The sequence below is a fragment of the Geospiza fortis genome, unplaced genomic scaffold (assembly GCF_000277835.1).
Source record: "Geospiza fortis unplaced genomic scaffold, GeoFor_1.0 scaffold8, whole genome shotgun sequence".
Taxonomy (NCBI): Eukaryota; Metazoa; Chordata; class Aves; order Passeriformes; family Thraupidae; genus Geospiza; species Geospiza fortis.
Window position 1 is genome coordinate 519631 of NW_005054414.1, and position 21891 is coordinate 541521.

Genomic DNA, 21891 nt, shown 5'->3' on the forward strand with positions numbered 1-21891 from the left:
AGAGAGCTCTGTATGCATATTAATAAAGCTATATTTTGACTGGCTGAATGACTAGAAATTATTAGCAATGGTATGTTTTACCTGTCAACATCTCCACACTGCAACAGGCAAAAAGTGTCTAATACTTCTTCGCAAAAATATCACTAGTGAGGCTGGAGGGGGTTTGCTCTCAATTTTCCTGCACTCAGAACAGCTCTGTAAATACCTTAAGACTCTCTTCAACAATGAAGATAAAAATGTGTTTTTCTTGTATAACAGTGTAAGACAATGCAAAACGTCACCTAAGCCACAATGAATCCAAGTGCCTGTACTTACAAATATAAGACACAAAATAAAACCAAAAAACCCAAAAACCATCAGTGTGAAGGTTACCAAGCCAAGCATGCCAAAGCTAGGAAATAGAGGAATGGGACCTTTTCAAAGGGTCAATGTGAAAGGGGAGAAGACAAGCAAAGAGGAATCAGAGCAGAGGTCAGTAAGGTGGCCACACCTCCTCCTCCCTCCCACGCAAGCACTTTGCTCTTCACTTACTCTAAAACTCCTTGGTGCTAAGTCAGTCCAAGAAATTTCTTAAGACATGGTCCCTAGCTGTGTTTTCCTCATTTACACTAACCCAGTGTGAGTTGGGTGGCCGTTTGACATTTGATTATAGTGTGGAGCTTTTATAGTTACTCTGAAAGTCAATGGGAACTGTGCTCTGGAAATACATAAAACTCAAGCTTTCTTTATATCCAACTGGACACTCAAAAAACTCAAACAAGTTATCTTTGATTTTCAGGTCTAAAATGAAAATTATAGCGAACCATGAATGGTTATTAGATATTAATATATTTATATTTACACTCCCTTCTTCAATTCAATGACTAAAAATGTGACAAAATCCGTGAAGTGGTTAACTCCATCACAGGATAAGGAATTGTGTAATTTGCAGTTCAAAAGGCCAACAACCATAAATTCAGCAATGAAAAATAAATCAAACAAAGGCATCATTGAATGGAAACAGAGTATCCCAAATATATGGAAGAAGGCAAGAGTATGTGATTACAGCTATTAAAGACTCAATAATGAGTGTGCTTAGAGGAGATAAATTAAGGCCAAGTATGCAGCCCAAACTGGGTCATCCCCTAACTTTACATGCTTGCATTTGCAACCTTAAAAATGCTCATTTGATTTCAAGTGAACTTTAAGCAAACAACAAAGTGCAAACCCAGAAATTCTAGTGTGGGGTTTCTTACTGATTCAGAAGAGTGGCAAGAGGGTCATCAGCAGAATAAGACTATCCTGATTCACCTGTGAGCCCCATTATATGAGCTGGGCAAGAACCTGCTGGCTGAGGGAGAAGGATGAGACCTCCCCTCTGCCAGTGCTTCACAGCTGCATTAGCAGCAGATGTACAGTAAGATCTCTGACTTGTGCACTTTGAACAGGGCTTTGGAGTGGATCCTATACTTTGGGGTTTGTTCCCCGCCTCACTCCAACACAAACAACAGATTCTGACCATATTTGTGCCTTCTCTCCAAAATTTTTCCAATCCACCACCCCAACCATTTTCCCAATTGCAATGCTTCATAATCCCTCATCTTACCTCTTTCAACTCTCCAGCACAGTTTTGCCCCTTTCCTTGTCCTCATTTTCTCCCTTCCCAAATCTTGTCTCTATTTGCTATTCAGGACTGAAGGGTCTACTGACCTCCTCCCTTACTCCATCCCTGCTCTTCTGCCTCTAAGAAGCAAATAAAAAATAGTATGCAGTTGGGAAAGTTATTCATCAGTGTAGGTATTAAGGTCACAGGCATATTAGCAGATCCTAAGATGAAACCTAGCAGAAGGCAATAAAATCTCTTACAGATTTCAAAATAGGTCTTCGACTTCAATGCCAAAAAAAAAAAATTATCTTAGCTTGAAATAGCAGGATATGAAGAAAACCCTACAGCAGAGAGAGAGGGGGAAATGAGAAGGTCTGTCACTACCACCTGGCCATTAGCTGTGGGAACAATGAATGCAATGAAGATCCAACAACACAAGACCTCCAGGCATGTGAGCACCTGCTGCCTGAGTAACCTCTGGGATGGCTGCCCCGTCTGTTGTGATAACCAAGGCACTAAGGAGTGACATCATCCCAAATGGCACTGACCAGCAGGATGGGGCCATACTTCAGGGTGTACTTCCATCTGGGGGCCCAGGTAGCTAATTAAAAATGAAACAGGATTTCCTTCTTAGAGGCACGAATGGGAGAGAGTGAAAGAAAGGAGTAAAAGTGGGATGTTGCCTATTTACTTCAAACACTGTTTTCAGTAGTATTCATAAAAAAAAAACAAAAGCAAAAATTTTCTGGGGTCAACCCTTATTAAAAATGCAACAATTAAATATTTATTGTTGCTTATAATAGCAGAAGGGGCCAAGTCCATAAGCCTGCTGGCGCTACCAAGGCATTGTCAAGCTGTCAACTGAGCTTCTGTGCAAATTTCAACTTCATGTTCCATGGAATGAGAAGCCTTGGGAAGTCTGTAGAAATTAGAAGTCTGGACATTGCACAGATTTGAAGTCCAGACATTTTCCTGAGTGTTAATTGTTGCTGAATATTTTTCCAGTAGTTTTACTGGTTATAAGGAAGTATTTGAGTGCTTTGTAGGCTCCTGCAAAATTCAGAGCATTAACGCCAATAAAATCCACTCAACTTTCAGCATAGATGCTGTATGAATTAAAATATTACCACTCTGTACACCCTGTAGAACTTTTTCATTTCCTCCAATACTTGCTCTTCATAGAGTGTGCCAGGCTATTACTTTTGACTTTAGAATTCATTTTTTATGCAAATGGCTTTTAGACCACCACAAACACAGGAGTGCTGCAGTTCCAGAGTGCAGATGAATGTTATCGTTCCAATACAAAGCATTATGATTGTTGTTCTGACAAGTCAGCTCTCCTCACTGATATTTTAAACTCAGAGCCCATGCCCTGTGGCCCTGCAGTAGAAACATGGGGGTAGAAGACAGGTAAAGGAGATCCCACAGTACCAGGCAAGGAGTATTTTCAAAAAGCCCAGGAAATTCTGAATGCTTAGGAAGCATCAGCTACCTGTTTATGATCTGGTTCACTCTAAAGCAGTCTGGTGACACAATTTCTAAGCTGTGCTGTAAAAAAATCAGTTTCCATAGCAATTCCAGCCACTTCCTGCCCAGATGCAGCACTCTTCACATTCCTGGACACAAAACACAGCTGCTGTGGAAGACAGGCTGAAGAGGCAATGGCAAGCTGGAGAAGAAGAGACAGACAAATTCCCTCTTTTGTGGCAGTGTTACATCCAAAGTAGAAAATCAGGTTTGTGACATATAGGGAGGAAGGAAAAATAAAACGCTTCTAGACCCAGCTATCTACCTCACACTATAGGCTCTGTGAATCAGCAAAACAAGAGCTTTTGGAGACAATGAAGAATTTTTTTTATCTCTCTTCTGATGTAGAGACTTTCATGCACTGTAACACAGGCCACTGGGAGCTCTGCCAAAGGCCCCAAGAGCCATGCAGCAATTGTCCCATTTTCAGCTACCAAGGCAGGAAAAAGGGAAGAGGGAGTTATTGCACTTGTTCTCTGAGAGAAAAACAAATATCACTCTTCAAGAACACACATCAGCGACTTGCTTATTTGCAGCACTTTAAAGCCACAGCGGTTTCTACATCTGCCTTGGAGAGAAAATGGCTCTTTTACATGAAACAGTTAATTCTCAGAGTGCAGCATAAGATGAATATAGAGCCTGGGTTGCCTATAGCCTACTAAAAAAATAGAACAAAACAAACACACCCACACAAAGCCAAACAGGGATGAAAGCAAAATGACCTTACTACAGTCCTTCTGGTGGTAAAAAAAAAAAAAAAAAAAAAAAAAAAAAAAAAACCAAAAAAAAAAACAAACAAAAAAAAAAAACAAAAAAAAAAAACCAAACCACACAGCATCAACACAACACATATTTGCTGTTCTCCAAGGAGTAACACAGACTGAACACTTCCTGGGCTTTGAGTGCCTTATCCCTCAGTAGCTTTAAAGAACAGCTTTGTGGGCTCCTGGAAGATGCTAAACTGAATATAGTACATCCCCCTCGTTGCTTTGGAGGTACTACCATTCTCATTACAAACACAGCCTTTCAACTGCTTTGCCATAATATACCAGAAATGGTTTCCTGAAGATTGAGGGACAAGAAAAGACTTAACATCAACATAGCCTCCCTTTTATTGTCAGCTTCCTTAATGCACAAACATCCAGTTGAAATGTTTATTCTATCACCTGATGTCCTGGAATCCCCAGCAAATTGTATTCTATTTGCCATCTATATGGCAGTTGTCTCTGTTAAGTGGGCAGTTTTTCCTTATCTCTTCCACAACCAATCCTTTCTCTGGAGAGAAATCTGCTGATAACAGGCTGTTGAATGTCACTGCATGACTGATAAGAACTACAGCATCCCACTGTGAGATGCTCCGCCCAGAGGGAGGAGCCAAGCATTCCTACCCAGATATAATCTTGAGATTCTGGAACACCAGCACGACTGCTCCACTGGATTTCCCATAGGAACCGCTGCCCCTTCCACTGATCTTCAGAGGAAGATTACACCTTTCTACAGGATCCCTGCTCCAATGGAACCACACCTGACACTCCAGGAGGGCTGCAGCCACAATTCCAATTGCACTGCTACCAACACCCTGACCAACAGGGTGTCAGGTTGTGTTCTGACTCTGTGTTGTTTTGTCATACGACATTGTTTATTTTATTTTTTATTTTCTTCCCTAATAAAGAACTGTTATTCCTGCTCCCATATTTTTGCCTGAGAGCCCCTTAATTTCAAATTTATAACAATTTGGAGGGAGGGGGTTTGCATTTTTCCATTTCAGGGGAGGCTTCTGCCTTCCTTAACAGACACCTGTCTTTCCAAAATAAGACACCTGAAAACCCTTCTCACCCTTCCCAATGCCTGCACCACATTCTACAGCTCAAACCCCTGCCATGGGCACATTCCCATGTTTTGTGAACACATATGTAGCATAATGAAAGTGAATCCACAGAAACAGCATAAAACATATGGAAAAATGTGCGAATAAATATAGACCTGTTCACATTTTCTTGGCTTTCTGCTGCAATGATATACCTCCATTTCTAAGAGTATCAATGATGCCGGTCTTGTTTTTCAGAAAACACAACTATGGATCAGGTTTTGCACTCAAGACCAGGGTCAAAGTGTGACAAGGTAAATGCCTAATAGTGACTCAATCATATCACTACATCAGCATCTTCCAGAAAGACAGTTACTCGTGCTCAAAGTTGTTGGACATAGCTTTCCTCTGCTTCTCTCTTGCCCTCTCAGCTCACATAGAGACTTGTTTTGTCTAATTAGATCAACATTTATCTCCTGACAGGCAAGAGCTGACAATACTACAATCATCTTTCCCTCTATCCCTGTTTAACCAGGGGTAGTTGAGAGGAAGTGATTGCAGTGAAGACAAGTCCTATTTCCCCAGCTCATACTGCCATAGGCAATCAATTTGGAGCAAAGCTTCCATCTTGAAAATGTCAAACAGAATGAAAAAAGGATAAAATCAAAAACAGTAAAGTCAGCTCCAGCCATTCCTCTAGGACCAGCTGCTCTCTCAGGTTCTTGCAGCATAGCTAACAGCACAGCTAGAGCAGAGGAGGAGTATCTGCTTTGTGTGCTGAATGGGGCCATGGGGTCCTCAGCCTCAAATTAATCGTCCCAGCACCCACTCCTGCAATTCAAGAGAAACTGCTGGAGCATCAATCCTGCCCACCAGTCCAAAAAAAGCAATTTACAGTCCATGGTGGAAGCCCTCTCTCCTCTAATTCCAGCCCACTGAACATGCAAAACAATGGCTTTCTTTCACAGGCACCACAGCTGGCTGTCCATACACGAGCAGAAGAAAATACATGACTCAAATACAAATACAGCAAATGGTAACAGTGGCTTCAGCCTGGAAGAGACATTTTTGTTTACTAGGGTGAACAAATATTCTGCTTTCACTTTTCCAGTTCCTCTGAAGTTCTCCAAGATGCCATTTTGCTCCTGTGTTTCTTCAGGAAATACTTTTTTTTTCCCCTATCTCATGCTACAGATCTGAAAAATAACCCATGGCAAGAGAAAGAAGATAGCCAGGCCTGGGCCCTGCTTCTTTTGTTGTTTGTCGCAACACTCACTGATATGAACAGGAAAATATTCAGAGGAAAATAATGGCCAGGTTGACTTGGAAATATCAGACTGACCAGTGTTGAGATAAAGTAGCTGTGTCCTGGATGAAACTAGTGCAGAGGCACAGAGCAGGTTCAGCTGCTAAGGCAGGGACTAAAATCACAGGGACTTTCTGAAGAGACTTATCCTACATGGTCTACTGCAATGCAAAGGGAGAAAAATTCCCTCAACCAAACCACAATTTGAGAGAGAGCTATTGGCCTTGTCTTTTAAAACAGGTTACTGTTTCTACACCAGAAATAGTCATATAGATTCAGTTCATTCTTAAATGCAGTGACCTCCAGAACCACCAGTGGGATTACCCCCTATATCAAAGCACTCTGTTGCACCAGCTGCTCAGGAGAAGAGAGCTTCAGCAAAGTGTTTCTCTACTCCTCTGCCTTCAGATAGGTAGATGCAGACATGAGTTCTATCTACATCTCTCTACACTTATCTGACTCCTGAAACTGGCAAGAAAATTTGGGTCAGAAATATGAGGTACACTCAATGTACCCGCTACAGGGAAGAGACAAGCAGCCTCACCCTGAGAGTGCCTCAGACCGTACCAGATACATAAATATGTGAGCAGTGTCTAAATTGCACCTTTGGAGACTGACAAATGCCCTACCAACACTCGAAGCTCAGGAACTTGCTGATCCTACCAAAGGGTGCACACAGCCTTAGATGACCAGGTGTATAACCCTTTATTTGAGCCATTGCTGAGATAAAGATTAATTTTAGAAAATTTTTGAACAGTGAGATTCCCAGCAAATAGTTGCAGATAAATAATTGTTACTCAACACGTACACAAAGCAAAACCACACATACACAAAGCATAAACCAAAGCCCCTTCCTACTGCCCTATGAGCCCTAACAGAAGATGTCTTGGGTGGTGGGTGCACTTCTTTTTTTGCCCATAGATGAGCACTGTCACATTTTATATCAACATGAAACTAACACCAGCAGAGAAGACAGGTGGTAGGAGAAAACCTGAAGTGAACTGAACCTTCTGATCTTCTGATTTCAGGGACAAATTAGCATAACACACTATTTTGCAAGACCAGCCTCTTACAACCTGCAGAGAGGCATAAATTCAATTATTCCTTTTTTGTCATATCACAATAAAAATAGATATTTATCCACATAGACACATTAAAAAAAAAAAAAAAGCAAACTCAACAGGCATTTAGCAAGACCCTCTAGAAGGTTCTTAACTCTTTACCAGAGTGTACCAGGAAGGCCTACAAGCATCAATGAATCTCACCCATGCAGGAAATAAATTATAGCATTGCACCTTCTCCTCCTCTGAGCTTAAAAGGACCCTCTCAAAGCAAGAGCCACACAGGGGAGGAGTGAAACATACTGAAAGCCATGGGAGCACCAGAAGTCTGGTGCAGTTCTCAAACTGACTGAGTAGAAAAGCACTATCACCTTTCAAGGTTCTCAATCAGAACCAGTATTGCCTCAACCACTGCCACCTTCATGGAGATTTAACTGCTTCCACCAAAATAGAGCTGCTCAGGATATTCAGTAGTCCCCACAACTATGTAGTAACAAGAACAGTAGTATCCTTCCTTGTGAAATTCTACCTCATGCATTTTATCAGTGAAAACCCTTTTCCATCTCCAGGATGAGAAAGAGACAAGATTTAAGGTCAGCCAATACATCCCAGGGCAATTCCATCCCTGTCAGATCTTGTCACTTCAGCGAGCACTACAAGTTGGTGACCACTGGCTACAATTATCACTGAGGGCTAAGCTCCTTCCTTGTGCCTTAAAGGGTGCAGCAATTCTCTTTCAAGATCTTCAAAGGAGAGTGATGCCACACTCACACAGGAGCTGCTGGCAGTGGGACATATTCTACAATAAAAGCCAGCAATGAATTCTCCTGGAAGCAGGAAACTCAGCAGCAACAGCATGAGAATGTGCTCATGTACAGAGCATTCCACTGAATTAAAAAATAGGGCATTGATTTTGTTATTCATTTTTGTATTTAACTCAGTATTAATCTCTGCATACAAATGCCTTTTCCTCACTGCTGCATTCTCATGCCTCAGCAGAATTTCCAGTCAGCAGCAGAAACAGAGATGTAGGTCCTAAGAACAAATCGATCTGTCTGCTACAACGACAAACTGGATGTGAGATGAGGCTCTGAGCAGGCTGCCACTCAAAGCCGCTGCTCTCATCTACCAGGGAGCACCTCCTGCCTGCACACAAGGAGAAGGTGAAGAAAGGCAGCAACACTTACGCAAGGCGTGCCACTCATCCTGGCGGATTGTCTTGGTGATGTTGTACGTAAGGTTCTTGGGGATGGTGGCTGAGGAGTAGTGGTACTTGATGTACGAGCACCGCTCAATTGCTCCTGGGAAAGGCAAAATGCAGAAAAATGTGGTTAAATCAATGTAACATGTCCTGCCAGCTACAGGCCAGATGGGTTTGACAACCAAAAGCAAAGCCTAGGAGTAAAGCAATCCCTACCATCCCTGCCCACTGTGACAACCAGCACACTCTCCAGCCCATGACATGTAAGCTCAGATCCAAACTTATGGTGCTGGAAGTTTATCTTTCACACATTCCAGGGATCTTCCAGACTGGCCCTGGAGTAGCTGCCAGTATCTGCTTTCACCATGAGATATCTGTGTGGCAACTTCTCCCCTGAACTGTAAGCTAGCAACTGCCATGCAGTTAATGTATAAAAGCTATAAATTCATATCTTAGCTTTCTGTGCAGTCATGGTCATGACTTAATGCCCATACTTCAGGAAATACACAAAGCAAACACTTTGGATCTTCCCTTAAATAAAAAGCAACACAGAAAAATTATACATATAGGTAGTGAACAATTTCCTAACCCTTTCCACCCTTCAGCTGGGGGACACATTACATTGTCTCCTGAAGGTACCAAGACACTTTTACAGCAGGTTCAGAGACAGAATTCATTGGCATCTCTGAACAGTGAGGCTCAGGTAGCAATATCTGAGATTGAAATGGGTTGAAATGAGCATTTTTTTCCCCCTCTGTATTTTCTGATGAGGTTCAGGTAGCAATATCTGAGGTTGAAATGGGCATTTTTTTCCCCCTCTGTATTTTCTGGATTTCACCTATGCTCCGTGGAAAAAAACACCATGTGCTGCTTCTGATGTCTTCTGGTCACATCATTAGATCTCCTTTTACAAATACTTTCCTTTCTGTACAATAATTGCCCCTCCAGGATCTGATCTCCTGGCATCTCTCTGCATAGTTAGTATCCTTAGAAGAAAGAGCCTGGTGTAGTCTGATGCTTTCCATCAATTATAGCCTAGCCAAATTTCACATCTGATCAGACACCTGTAACTGTCTAACTGTTCTTGTATTGATGAAAGTCAGTCAGGTTTCCTACATTGCTTTTGCCAGCATTCTCAGCTAACACTGGCTTATTAGACCTTCTTACTAACACTAAGCTGTCAAAGCTCATGGAAGTAATTTTCCCACTAACATTATGTTATTTTGGCTCAGGCCTTTGATACCTAAATAGGTATCCTTAATGTGGTTGGCCACGCTGTTTGTTACTAGCTACCACTAGTCAGAGAAGCAGCTATGCTGGAAATGCTTTTATGTATTAAAAATACATTAAGACAAGCACTCAATAGAATAAATTAAATGAAGCAATGAATTATATAAATAATAAAGAGCGCTATACACAAGGAGGCAGGTAGAGGACTCTTACTGCCAGCCCGAACTGAAAAGGCAGACCCATTAGCCTTATATCGACAGTTCCACAGGGTAAAAAATGCTTTTAAACCACTGCAAATGCAGGTTTCTACTAAGGGTTGTAAGATACTATTTGGCATGAACTTAGATTATAGACCATGAATTCACAGCATGAAGAAAACCCATGAAACAACTTATTAATTACATCACAGTCTACTAGCATCTTCCAGAGTTAGTGTAGTATAAACATTTGAGGCCCTCATTGTTTGCTTCTTCTAAGTATTCTTCACATTCTGCCTTTGACAGCAATTAGATTAGACAAAGCCAAATATTATAGGGGGAAAAGGCAAAATATTTACATATGTATCCGCCTGCCCTGACAGCGTGATGGGCTTCTGTGTGAGTCTGCACCATCTGGGCACCAAATGTACGCCCAGAATTAAAGTTTCAAACTAAGAATAGTATTTAAATAAAAAGACAGCTAGTGTGCAAAGAGCTTTAAAAAAATCCCCAAATCACAACCTTGCCTTCTTATAGGTTTTTCTATCCCCTTTTGCTAGGTTGCTTTTATAGATTAGAAGCATCAGCAAGAAAATAACAAATGCTTATTTGTCAGAAATTAATCTTTAAGTTATCAGATACCTGCCCAAACAAGAGATTTATATAGAATAGTAGAAAGAGACACAGAGACAAGATACAAAATAAAAGCTTACAGAAGGAAGGGAGAACAACTCCTGTTCTATTTGCAGCTTTTCTGGAACCAAAAAGGCTAATTTCTAGTAAGGCCCATCAGATTTCTAATTCTGCAAAGACTTCTGGTGGTAATGCAGCAAGCTGTTCAATATCACTTTTATCGCCAAAGTCTAAAGCAGAAAGAGATTATTGGCTGAATTCAGGTCATCACTTGACCATATCCATAATTTGGGGCTTATGCTTCCCTCCCCATGGCTCTAATGAGACTTAAGCACACAAAAATAGCTTTGGGACCACTATCAACCAGGGTAGGCAAACAGGGCATGGTACAGCACTTGGCATGGCAGATCACAGAGGGCACTGAAGCCCTGCCAGCTCCACCAGGGAGCAATGGTGTCCACTCAGCAGAAGAAGGCAATATCTTACTGGGAAATTCAAGATTTTCATGGCCCAAAATGACAATGCTTGTGATTGCTTTGCACTTAAGCATGAACCACTTATTTAAACCCACTCTCACAAGTGTAGGAGAATGACTATGCTGAGTCAGTGCAACTATATCAGCATATATCTGAATACAGGTGACAATCAGCTTTTGAACTTAAGAAAAAGGCCTTCAATTGCCTGGACCTAGAAATAAAGATTAGGAGAAGGGCAAGTTTACAAGCAGTGATGATTTCATACTTTTGATGTTTCCCTAGTTGTTCCACACAGAAGAGAATGTTCAAGATGCCCAAAGATCCAAGTCCTGGAGGTCCCTATGAGAGCAAAAGCATCAAGAGCAGCAAGAATCAGAATTACTGCTCTGCTGGAAAGCCTTTTCAGAAAAATGCTACAAAATCTTTACCTTCAGAAGAATTACTAGCTATGCTCACTCCAGTCTTTGAAATAGGAAGCAAAGCAAGCTTTTCCCTCCATACCCTCAATAGGGTAACTACAATTTATGGAGCATTTTCAGCCTTCAGCACAAACTTAGACCAAATGCAACTGCAGCTTTGCTCTGCACTTTCCTCCAGTACCTGGGAACAGTATTTATAGAGCAAAGCAGTGAGTGGGGTTTTTTTTAGCTAGGAGCCACCATAGCAAGAGTTATAGCTCGCCACAAGAAACACAAAAACCACCACAAAGCTGCTCCAGAGACAGAGGCAGTACATCCTATATTTCTCTGACCAAAGGGAAATTCTTGCTGAAAATCCTGAAGAAAAGTAGCTGACATCTCCCAATAGAGTGCTAAGAAAAGGATCAGCAGAAGGATGCAACTAGAACCATGCAGAGCAAACCTCTGCCATACCATCATCACAAGACCAGATGCTCAGGGGATTCAGCAGCTGTTAACTGTGGCTGGCAACCCCCTGTTCCTGCAATGGTCAGACGACAAACAAATTGGAGATAAGGAAACTAGAGATAGCTTCATCCTGAGCAGCTAATTATTCACAGCATCAAACATGCACCTCCTCTTACTGACTCACTCAGCTGCTCAGTTTCCTTCTCATATCTGCTGATCATTGCTCCATACTATCACCTTAGCACATAATACTTCCTCTTCTATCCATTATAAGAAAAACTTTTAACCTAGGCCACAGGAGAAATACCACCTGAAAACACTGATATTTTTCTATTCAATCTCAGAACTTTACCAACTAACATCCTGATGTTAAGTTCAGCTGCTAGAGAAACTCAGCTACCACTGCATTACTGGAGCTGTAAACACCATCCCAGTAGAGGCCTCAAACTGTTTGGTAATGCAGGGATGACTGAACCATTATCCCACTCTAAACAGAAGAGGGTTGAGATCAATTAAGGTCAGAGTGCTGGTATGCAGACTGCGTTTGTCTGGTAGGTTAACACAAAATTTTTCAGAACTTCTGGACCAGTATTTCTTCATCACCATTGTGTCCCCACCAGTCCCTTAAATATTTAAACTCTTTCAAACTGCTCCAAGCAACAGTTTTTACCACGGTAATTTCAAAAATAGAATGGAAAATCAAAATGCCACCAAGATATTCGTTATTTCTGTCATAAATGGTGGATCTCAGAAGCACCCAGACGCATTTGCCCTGGTCAGTTTGATTTCTGCAAAGGTGGTTGCTGAGTTTCATGAATTTACAGTGTCAGTGTGATCGTATGTTTTAGTATTCTGCATAATACAGACCAACCCATCCAAGAGCTGGTAACAGAAAGCAGTCCTTGGCATGGCCATTCATCAAACTGGTAACCTGTGAGAGCAGTTGGGTGACAGTAATACCAGGTCAGATTAAGCCCAAGGTGGCACAGGGTTACTTGCATGGGTTATCTGAGTAGTCCCCTCTCCTGTCTTGAGGACTTGAATATTTCCCCCTTCCCCCCTGCCTCGGCTCTCAGGGCTGCATTGCAGGACCATCCTTGAAAGGTTCGAATACAAATTAACTCAATGCCTGTGAATAAATTACCTTCAGTAGTTAGAGGACTTCCAGATAGATATAAAAATTTCTCCCACACTAAGATTCTTTGCAGCAGTCCCTGGGTTAGAGCAATCAGGAAACTGAGATGCAGGGAGCCAGCAGCTCACGCACTCTGGATGAGCTATGGTGTAGCCATTCCAGACTCCACAAATTAGGACTGAGAGTAACATTCTGTAACATGCAGAGATCTGAACCAGGGGGCACCCATTCTTCTCTTACAGTATGCATATTGGTTTCTAAGAAGGATCCAGCTGTAAAACTAGTATTTGTTTTACTACATTTCCTGTCAAAGCTTTTGATGTCATGAGCTTCCCTGAAAAGACTGGTGTGGATATTCTGAGCCTTTGCTACCCCCAGGCAGCTTTTCCTTCTTCTGTGTTGCAGATACCCCTGGATGAACTATTTTGAAGCAAAAAATTCCACAAAATGCACCCTTTGTTCTAGTTTTCACAAATCTATTTGAGAATTACTACACAAACATTTCCTAGCAAAAGAAATCTTAGCCTCTGGCTTGCAAACTGCACTCACTACATATATTTGCTCTTCATTATGAGAAACTGCTTTCAGTAAGAAAGATTGACTTAATTCCATGGTTTGGTTACTGGTCCCTCATTGGATGACTATCTCCATAACAAACAAAGAGATGTAGATTGGCCATTTAGCCTCTAAGTGTTTCACATTATCTTCAGAAAATCTGTAGAGCAGAGGAAGTTCACAGTGGGCTGTTTTTCTTAGCATAACATTTCAGTTAGGTTTCCAGAGGCTACAATCATAGTTAGGACCAAAATTTGGTAACAAAAAGCAATTTCATGTGGCATATGTATCTACTATTTTCTTAAAAGTCTTCTCTCACCTGGAAAAGTTCATTGTTTATTTGTGTTAGCATTTTTGCATCCTTCAAACTAGCACTGGCAATTCAGGCTGGTGCCATTTCAGAATTATCACCCTGAGATGCATGTGCTGCCCTCAGTTACTTTAATCATTTCTTATGAGTCATCAAAACTCATCTGGAGGTACCTTAATATAGGCAAGACCTGTAGCTTTAGCATGAATTAACTGGTCAAATTAAACCTTGGAGGAGGATAGAAGGAGAAATTAAGTTCTACTTTGACCAGCTGCTGTGACATAACTGCAATCAGAGACTGCAATCAGATTGCAATCATGCAATCAGATATGCTGACTAGTTAATGAACTCTGGATGACTTTTTTTTTATGAAATCAGATGCTTATTAGAAAATATTGCAACACCTTTAACAGGATTACTTTTTTTTTACTTCTGGAGTAATACTAACTATGAAAGTACTGGTTCCATATTTTTTCCAGATCTATAAATAGATTCGTACCAAAAATGTAGGAACACTATTGTTCTGCATTAACTGCAGAATTATTTATGTTAAAAGTGCTCTCTAGATGTCAACCAGCCCAACGCCCTGCTCGAAAGAGGCACAACTTCAAAGTTAAAATCAGATCCACAGATAGTTCATGTTGCTCAGGGCCTTGTCCAATCAAGTTTTGAATACCTCCAAGAATGGACATGCACATCCTTGAGCACCTATTCCAATGTCTGAATGCCTGTTGAGTTTGTGAGGGGTCCCCAGGACGAGGTGAGAGATGAGGAATCTGACTCCGTGTTCTCAGAAAGCTGATTTGTTATTTTATGATATTATATTAAAGAACGCTATACTAAAACTATACTAAAGAAAGGATACAGACAGAAGGCTTAACAAGAATGAATAATGAAAAACTCGTGACTGACTCCTCAGAGTCCAACACAGCTGATGGTGATTGGTCATTAAACAAAAACAATTCACATGAAACCAATCAAACATTGACCAATTGGTAAACCATCTCCAGACCCCATTCCAAAGCAGCAAAACAGGGAGAGGTAATCAGATAATTATTGTTTGCATTCTTTTCTGAGGCTTCTCTGCTTCCCAGGAGAAGAAATCCTGGCAAAGGGATTTTTCCAGAAAAGATGACAGTGACAAATACCCCTATTACCTAATCAGAAATTCCCTTGGTGTCGCATTAATATTTCGAATAATAGAATACCTCAGAGTAAAGGGCTAAAAATGTAGGAAGAATATGCAAGAATCACCACCTTAATCAACATGTTTGGTGAATATTCATTAACTTATATGCATAAGTAGAAGCCAATGTTCTAATTAATGAAGCTCAACATAAATTTTTAGTTGCAGCATGGGCCGAACTATTAGAACAAGAGATGTTTCTTCCTAAGTGGCTCTGGCATCATCCTGCACTGAGGTTCAGCTTGATGTGCCAGTAGGACTTGTTGCTACTTGTCCTAGATAAAGTGAAACAACTCCTGGTGCTCATTGCGGCTTGCTGTGAGCTGTCAAGGAATTGGGCTGATGCCTCCCTTTCAGTTGATGAGCTGAGTTTCTGTCTGTTGGCTTAAGACTCAGTTGCTAGCCCCTAGCTGCCCCCCTGCACATGGATAGAGGTGCACAGTCAGGTTCTACTCACCTCCTGGATAGCTGAGTAAAATCAAAAAGGGATCTGATCCAGTGCCCTTTCCCATGCGCAGACAGACCCAAGGGTCACACATTGGGAGAGACAATGAACGTGTCTATGGGAACATGTGACATGGATCAGGAGAACACTTCTGGAAATCACCACCTGATATGTCTAGTTACTGTGCTTTGGTTCAGAACACAATGTGCTGTGAGATGATGCCCATTAGATTCTTCACAAATAAAGTCAAATCAGAAGATGTGCTAATGGAACTTCACCTAATGGTACAGGAGCAGAGCCAGTCTGAAGTAACATCCCCTCCTTGAGAACACAAGGTGAACATCAAGTCCTAAGCACAAATTGTTTCTTTTAAATTCAACCCCGCTATATCACACAGGGGAAAAAATGATCAAAATTTCAGGTCACCAGAAAAGTTTTGTACAGCTGCAAAATTGTACTAATCTGTAACTTATTTTGATGCCTTTAAAGAATAATTTTAAAACTGTATTTCAATTGAAAGTCAGAAAAACATACTCTGAAAATTTTACAACATTTTTCTAAATTTCATAGATTTTTTTCAACTGAAACCACCAGCAGCATTAAATTTTCACAAGTGGTTCTGTCCCCTTGCATGCTTTTCACTTCAGAAACAATTATCCACATGAAAATAAAAAATTTCCTAACTGTACTTAAGTGTAACTATAAATGTACTTACAAGCACATTACACACCTATAGACTCCCTCCTCTGGGGTAAATGCAGAAAATCTGCAGCCTGTTAGGCTGCCAGTGGCTATTAAGTGGATATTTCAATACACCATCTTATTTAAACTTGCTTTTTATATGTAGATGCCTTTACTGACCACCAAAAAATGCAACGAACACAGAACTTCAGGAAAACATACTCAGAAGACTGAAGCATCCTCTGTTTTACCTGAAGGAAAAGCTTGCCTGTATCCACCGAGTAGAGAGCAACTGAAAGGATGAGACATAAAATAAATATTTTGCCCACAAAATGGCACATTCCCAGAAAATGCATTAACAGAATGAACAGCTTAAAGATTTTCACTAGGAAAGAGAGCAAACATTTTTTTCAGAGTGAGAAGCAGAACCACGATGCTCTTTTTTCCTTCCATTTTTCTTCTACAGCTCATCTCAACTTCCAAATAAAGACTCTCTCAGAGCCTCCAGCTTAGTCAAACTTGTTAGGCAATGCTCAGCTGGTAAAGCAATCTTGTAAAATTTTAGCAAGGGGGGATGGTTGAAAGGATCCACCATACTGTACTATCCATACAGAAATGGGGTAATAGACAACAGCATGCCATTCCCATTCTTACCAGGTCATCTGGCAAGCTCTGCCAGCTCCCTTTCAGTACTGACCCACTAGATCTCTAGAGATATAGAAAAAAAAATCAGATCCAGTGCACACATGAAAAGGAAGCCATCCCTGAAGATAATGAATCTCCAGGCACACAACAGCTTTGTTGTGCGTGGGCTTTATGTGACCAGATTCCACAGAGCAACATCCACAGATTTCAATTACACCTACATTTCAATTTCTGATTCCACACCAAAATGTCTAAATTTTCTTTTTAACCACTGTGTGAGCAAAGACAGAGGTGCAGAAGACATGTGCACATGTACTGAGCAGACAGCAACGTTTTCAGAGTAGAGAAAAAATAAAGTGCTCAAGCAGCTTTTGCCAGGCCTGTTCCTCACATGCTCTCTGGATAGCCCAGCAAATAGCAGCTTGCTTAAAGCCACCAGCTGGCAGAAGATAAATATTCCACCCATGATAAGAAAAGAATCCAAGTATGAGACCAAAAGCTGAATTTGCATTGGAAAGTGATGAGCTCACACTTTCTCTCCAGGGACCAAGGAAAGGGGGCTGGCAAGGAAGCAGGAGCAAGAAGAGGGTTATGAAACACTTTTTTACTTCAGCTATTAATAACAGTCTCCAAGCCACAGGGCACTTGAGAGGAGGAAGGCATCTCCTTGCTTCTATTAATCTTTTTGTCCACCTATTTGCTTTGGGCTGGCCACGGGGGAGAGGGAAGCAGAGCACAAATGAAAAGTTAAGGAGGTTAAAAGGACTGAAAAATATTTGCTCCCACATGTTTGGAGGCAGAAATTAAATGATCAATAAAAAGTCAGTGAGACAGCAATTACCAGTAAAAACTCACTGATGACCCAATAGCTCATGGAACAAAGCAATATCTCAGCACTGCTGTCAAGCCAAAGAAAAAGCACAGCAAAGGCTATTCCATGGACAGGTTTCTTTACATCAATGTGTGCCCTACAATTCTTACAGTAAGATGCTCCCATGGAGCTTGGTGTTTCATCAACCAGCTTCTAAACCTATTTCAAGTGGATGTCTAAGAAGCAGGGTCCCAGATGGCCAAGAAGAAAATAGGGGTGGATCCACTGATATCACTCATCCTGCTGAGTATCTATGATCACATGCAGCGAAGTCTGAGGTGCCTATCTGTGCCTTGGAAAGCTCTTTTACATCCTCCTTTGCAATGTAAATGTGGCTTTCTAGACACATTCAGTCCCCTCCTTAAAGCGAGAGGAACAGAAGCTCTTCTCTGTATCCCATTAGTTTACAGCAAACACCACAAATAGCTGAGCTCGAGAAAGCATTTAGCTTTCTTGTAGCACTTCAACCTCATGTTTAAACAGCAGAAATCACAACATGACAGAACCATTCAGATGCTTGCATGCAACATTGAGGAAATAAGGCTGAGACCTAACCCAGACAAATCTCCCAAAAGAACCCACTTACAGGAGGTCTTATGCTTGCATACAGCAGCCTCTTAAAGAAAAAAAAAAAAACACTAAAAAAAAGGATTTATATGAGCTATGCAACATCTTTATGATATCATTTTCATGTAGGTTTTGTCCTGCACCTAAGTGTGGGGGTGGCAGGCCGAGTTTCACAACCTTAACTGGAACATAATAAGTTGTGATGAACAGAATGAGAAGGAAGAAGAAAGTTTGTGGCAGGAGTCATATGGTAGAGATTTATAGAACTAAACTAAGGAGACAGTTTTTTCCCTTTTAGTCAAAAAGCATTTTGCTTGTAAGTTGAAATTAAGATGTATTTTTCTAACTATGTTATATATAAAGGTGATTTGGCTTGCCTTACTTTGGGAAGTGCACCCCTGTTAGCATAGATCCCGTTTTGCACATTTTAAATTAAAGGTAACTAGGAGAACCCACAGCATTTGAAATTATTTCCATTCCAAAAGCAGAAATACCAGCAGACAACTAGCCTATCAAATAAATAAGTGAGAAAGAAACCCAACATCAGCTTTGTAACTAGGGGGCCTTTTTCCCCTATGAGCTGACTACAGCATGGATAGACCAGAAAGACACCCTGCTATTCCCATAAACTGTTCTCTCTACATCCTGTGCTGATGAGACAGACTACCTCCATCCATCAAGGACTCTGTTGAGACTTTAAAACTGTGCAAACAGAAGACTTTCAACATATTCTCTCTTTGGTAGAAAGATACCATTTTTAAATACATCCTTATATTCTAGATTCTCTAAGATTAATATTTTTTTATGCTGTCCCTATTCTAGTTATTTCAAGAAAAAAATTAGGGTACTGTGATTGGAATAAAGATATTTTCAAGACATCACTTCATACATAAAGTATTTCTGAGACAAAGATCCCCTGCAGTTATTAAGTGCAGAGTAAAGCTAGCAGATGAGATCATCCCTAAGTGAGCAGAGTTTCTCCCAGCAAGTCCGTAATGTCTCTTGCCTCAAACTCTACCAACTGAATAACTACTTGGATCATAGACTCTGATGACAAAAGCCACAAAAAACTACCTTGAAATAAACATTGAGATTTTTTTCCTGGTGAGTAGAGACTATTAAATTATACAGGCATTTATATAATGTCTCTCTGAAGTGAGGAACAGCTTCATGTTTGGCCATGCTCTTTCTCTGTGCAGTCATTCCCTGGACTGTCCTTGCTCAAATTATTAACTTGTGAGCTGCCATAACTAAATTGCATGATACTTCATCTTCTTTTGTAAAGGAGTACACATTCAGATGGACAAAAGACTGCACAGCTCACTGCCCTTCCCCTCACAAGGCTGTTTGCTGCACTAGTGTAACTGGACTTACTATTGTACATGAGAGCTTCAGTCAAATAAAGGCCTTGAGAAGTTCAACGTTATGTAGATATTTAAAAGGTGTCCTTGAATAGTCAAACAAACTGAAAGACAACTAGAAGGAAAATAAAAGGAAGATAAAGATGGTTATAAGAAGATCAGACAACTGTACTGTGAAATCCAAGATGAGCAAAAGCATAATTTGGTCATTCTAAAGCCTACAAACCGCAGATATTGTTAATCTCTCCACAGCTGTCTGAAATCATAAGTGGTTTCTCCTGCCAGAAGGAAATTATTCTTGAAGAAGTATCTGAAATAGGAAAAGTTAGTGGATGTGATCAAAAAATATTTTTCCAGTTGACTGGACTGTGCCCTTACTTATCCAGTAATGAGTTTTGCAATACCATCATATGCCCTTGCGTACAGAAGGTTTGGGCATTGAGCACCTCTCCACAAATGCTACAGTAATTCATTTCTGGTGCATCAAGGTCTTGCTGAACTCAAAAGTACTTCAGTCACCAACTTTGGGCTAGAATCTCAACACCGCTGCAGACACCCTGTACCAAACAACAGCACATTTCACAGCAGATAAGAACGCTGGAAGGATAAATGCCCTTGAAAGAGGATGGAGGGAACCACAAAACGAGAAGGGACCAACTTCTCTCCAGTCCCAACCTTCACTTTGCTTATTCCCAGTACACATCTGGAAGGATCAGAGTATGCCAATAGCTCCAGCTATGGGAAAGTTAGCAGTGAGATGACCTGTTGCCAGCATGATCTTGAACAAGGAGTTAAGTGGTTCTAGTCAAGTCTCAAAGGTATTTAGTATCCAAGCACTTTAGCTAAGATTCATTGTATTTCTCTTAAGACATGCATATGATGTACTTTAATGCAGAAATTAAAAATGGCAGAAGCCAGCCCAACTTATGGAACAGGGCAGCACAACAGAGTAGGGAAAACCCCTACAAATCTAAAAGCATCTATTATTTTTTCCTACACCAAATAAAGTTACATTGTTATAAAATCATGTGACCCTAGCTTAGGCCCAGAGCTGGTGTATATGTAAATGTATTAAGGTGTGGGATGAGAAATTCTGACCCATCTACCTCTGGGTCAGCACATATTGGAATTTCCTTTGGGAGGGTATTGTGACATGATGTTCCCTTGCCTATAACATCCTCTTGTCTTCCAATAAATGTCATCTACCACTTCTTGCACCTTCCCATCTGAAATGTCAAATCAAATCAGAGGCTTACTGTGTGAATATCTCCTACTCACTTCAATGTAAGATGTTCTGACCAGGACAAGCTGGACTAGATATTTCTGCTGCCTGTCAAGGAAGTTGTATAGAAGGAAAGACACGATTCAAAGTGCTCTGAGCAGCATTAGATAATAGAACCCCATGGATGGCAGCAATAAACATTGTCTGAAAGGTGAGCACTGCACAACTGAACATCTTTGTCACCACCCAGTGCATCCCACCATCCCTGTGCCTGAAAGGGTAGCAGAACCCCACTGGGGTTTATAGCCTGACATGTAATTCAGCCCTTTACAACTCAAGAACCTGCTTTATGACCCTCATCCTGACAGAGGAGGAGGCAACCATATCCCAGAAGATCCATCAGCATGCGACCAAAGAAGAGCTCTCTTCCAAGCACCACTTGGAAGGTGCAGAACAGGCCTTTAACACCACACTGGTGAAATTCAGATTCAGAGAGAAGCGGTTATGGAAACAGGCATTTATTCAGACACTGCTAGCTCAGGATTTACTTTTTTACTCTATGCTCCTAGTCTGAACTTTAATAAAGGCTTGTGTCGCAGTAGCCTCTGATAACACCCAATGGGACAAATGCTGTACAATTACAGTGAACAGAATCTGAAAGACTTTTTCTGATCCTGTTTCGCACCTCCCCTGCTCATATAGATAATTTTGTATATATGTAAAGATAAGACTCAAACTGCAAGTCTTGATTTTAAAAATTAAAAACTCCATGGTTCAGCATCCTATGTGCTTCTGGACACATTTTTATCTGTACAATTAATTCTAAACCCAGGTGCTATTATATGTGCGTCACAGACATCTTTTATGAAAAATCCTTTCCTGAGGATTTTTTCTCCTGAGAAGCTGAGAAGCCTCAGGAACAAAATGTAAACAATTATTATCTGCTGTGGAATGCAACAGGTGGATCTTTGATTGGCCCATGTTAGTTGTTTCTAATTAATGGCCAATCACAGTCAGCTGGCTC

At 40.9% G+C, this 21891-nt stretch overlaps 1 protein-coding gene across 2 annotated transcripts in view; it reads right to left on the reverse strand.

The window, feature by feature from the left end:
• TMEM178B (transmembrane protein 178B) overlaps positions 1 to 21891 on the reverse strand; it is a 216017-nt gene that overhangs the window by 149862 nt on the left and 44264 nt on the right. Inside the window, exon 2 of one of the 2 annotated variants that reach the window (XM_031061460.1) lies at positions 8474 to 8574. In XM_031061460.1, coding sequence (XP_030917320.1) covers positions 8474 to 8574 — 101 coding nt within the window. Of the gene's footprint in view, positions 1 to 8473; positions 8588 to 21891 lie in introns of both variants that reach the window. The other variant, XM_005426392.3, reaches the window with a different exon arrangement.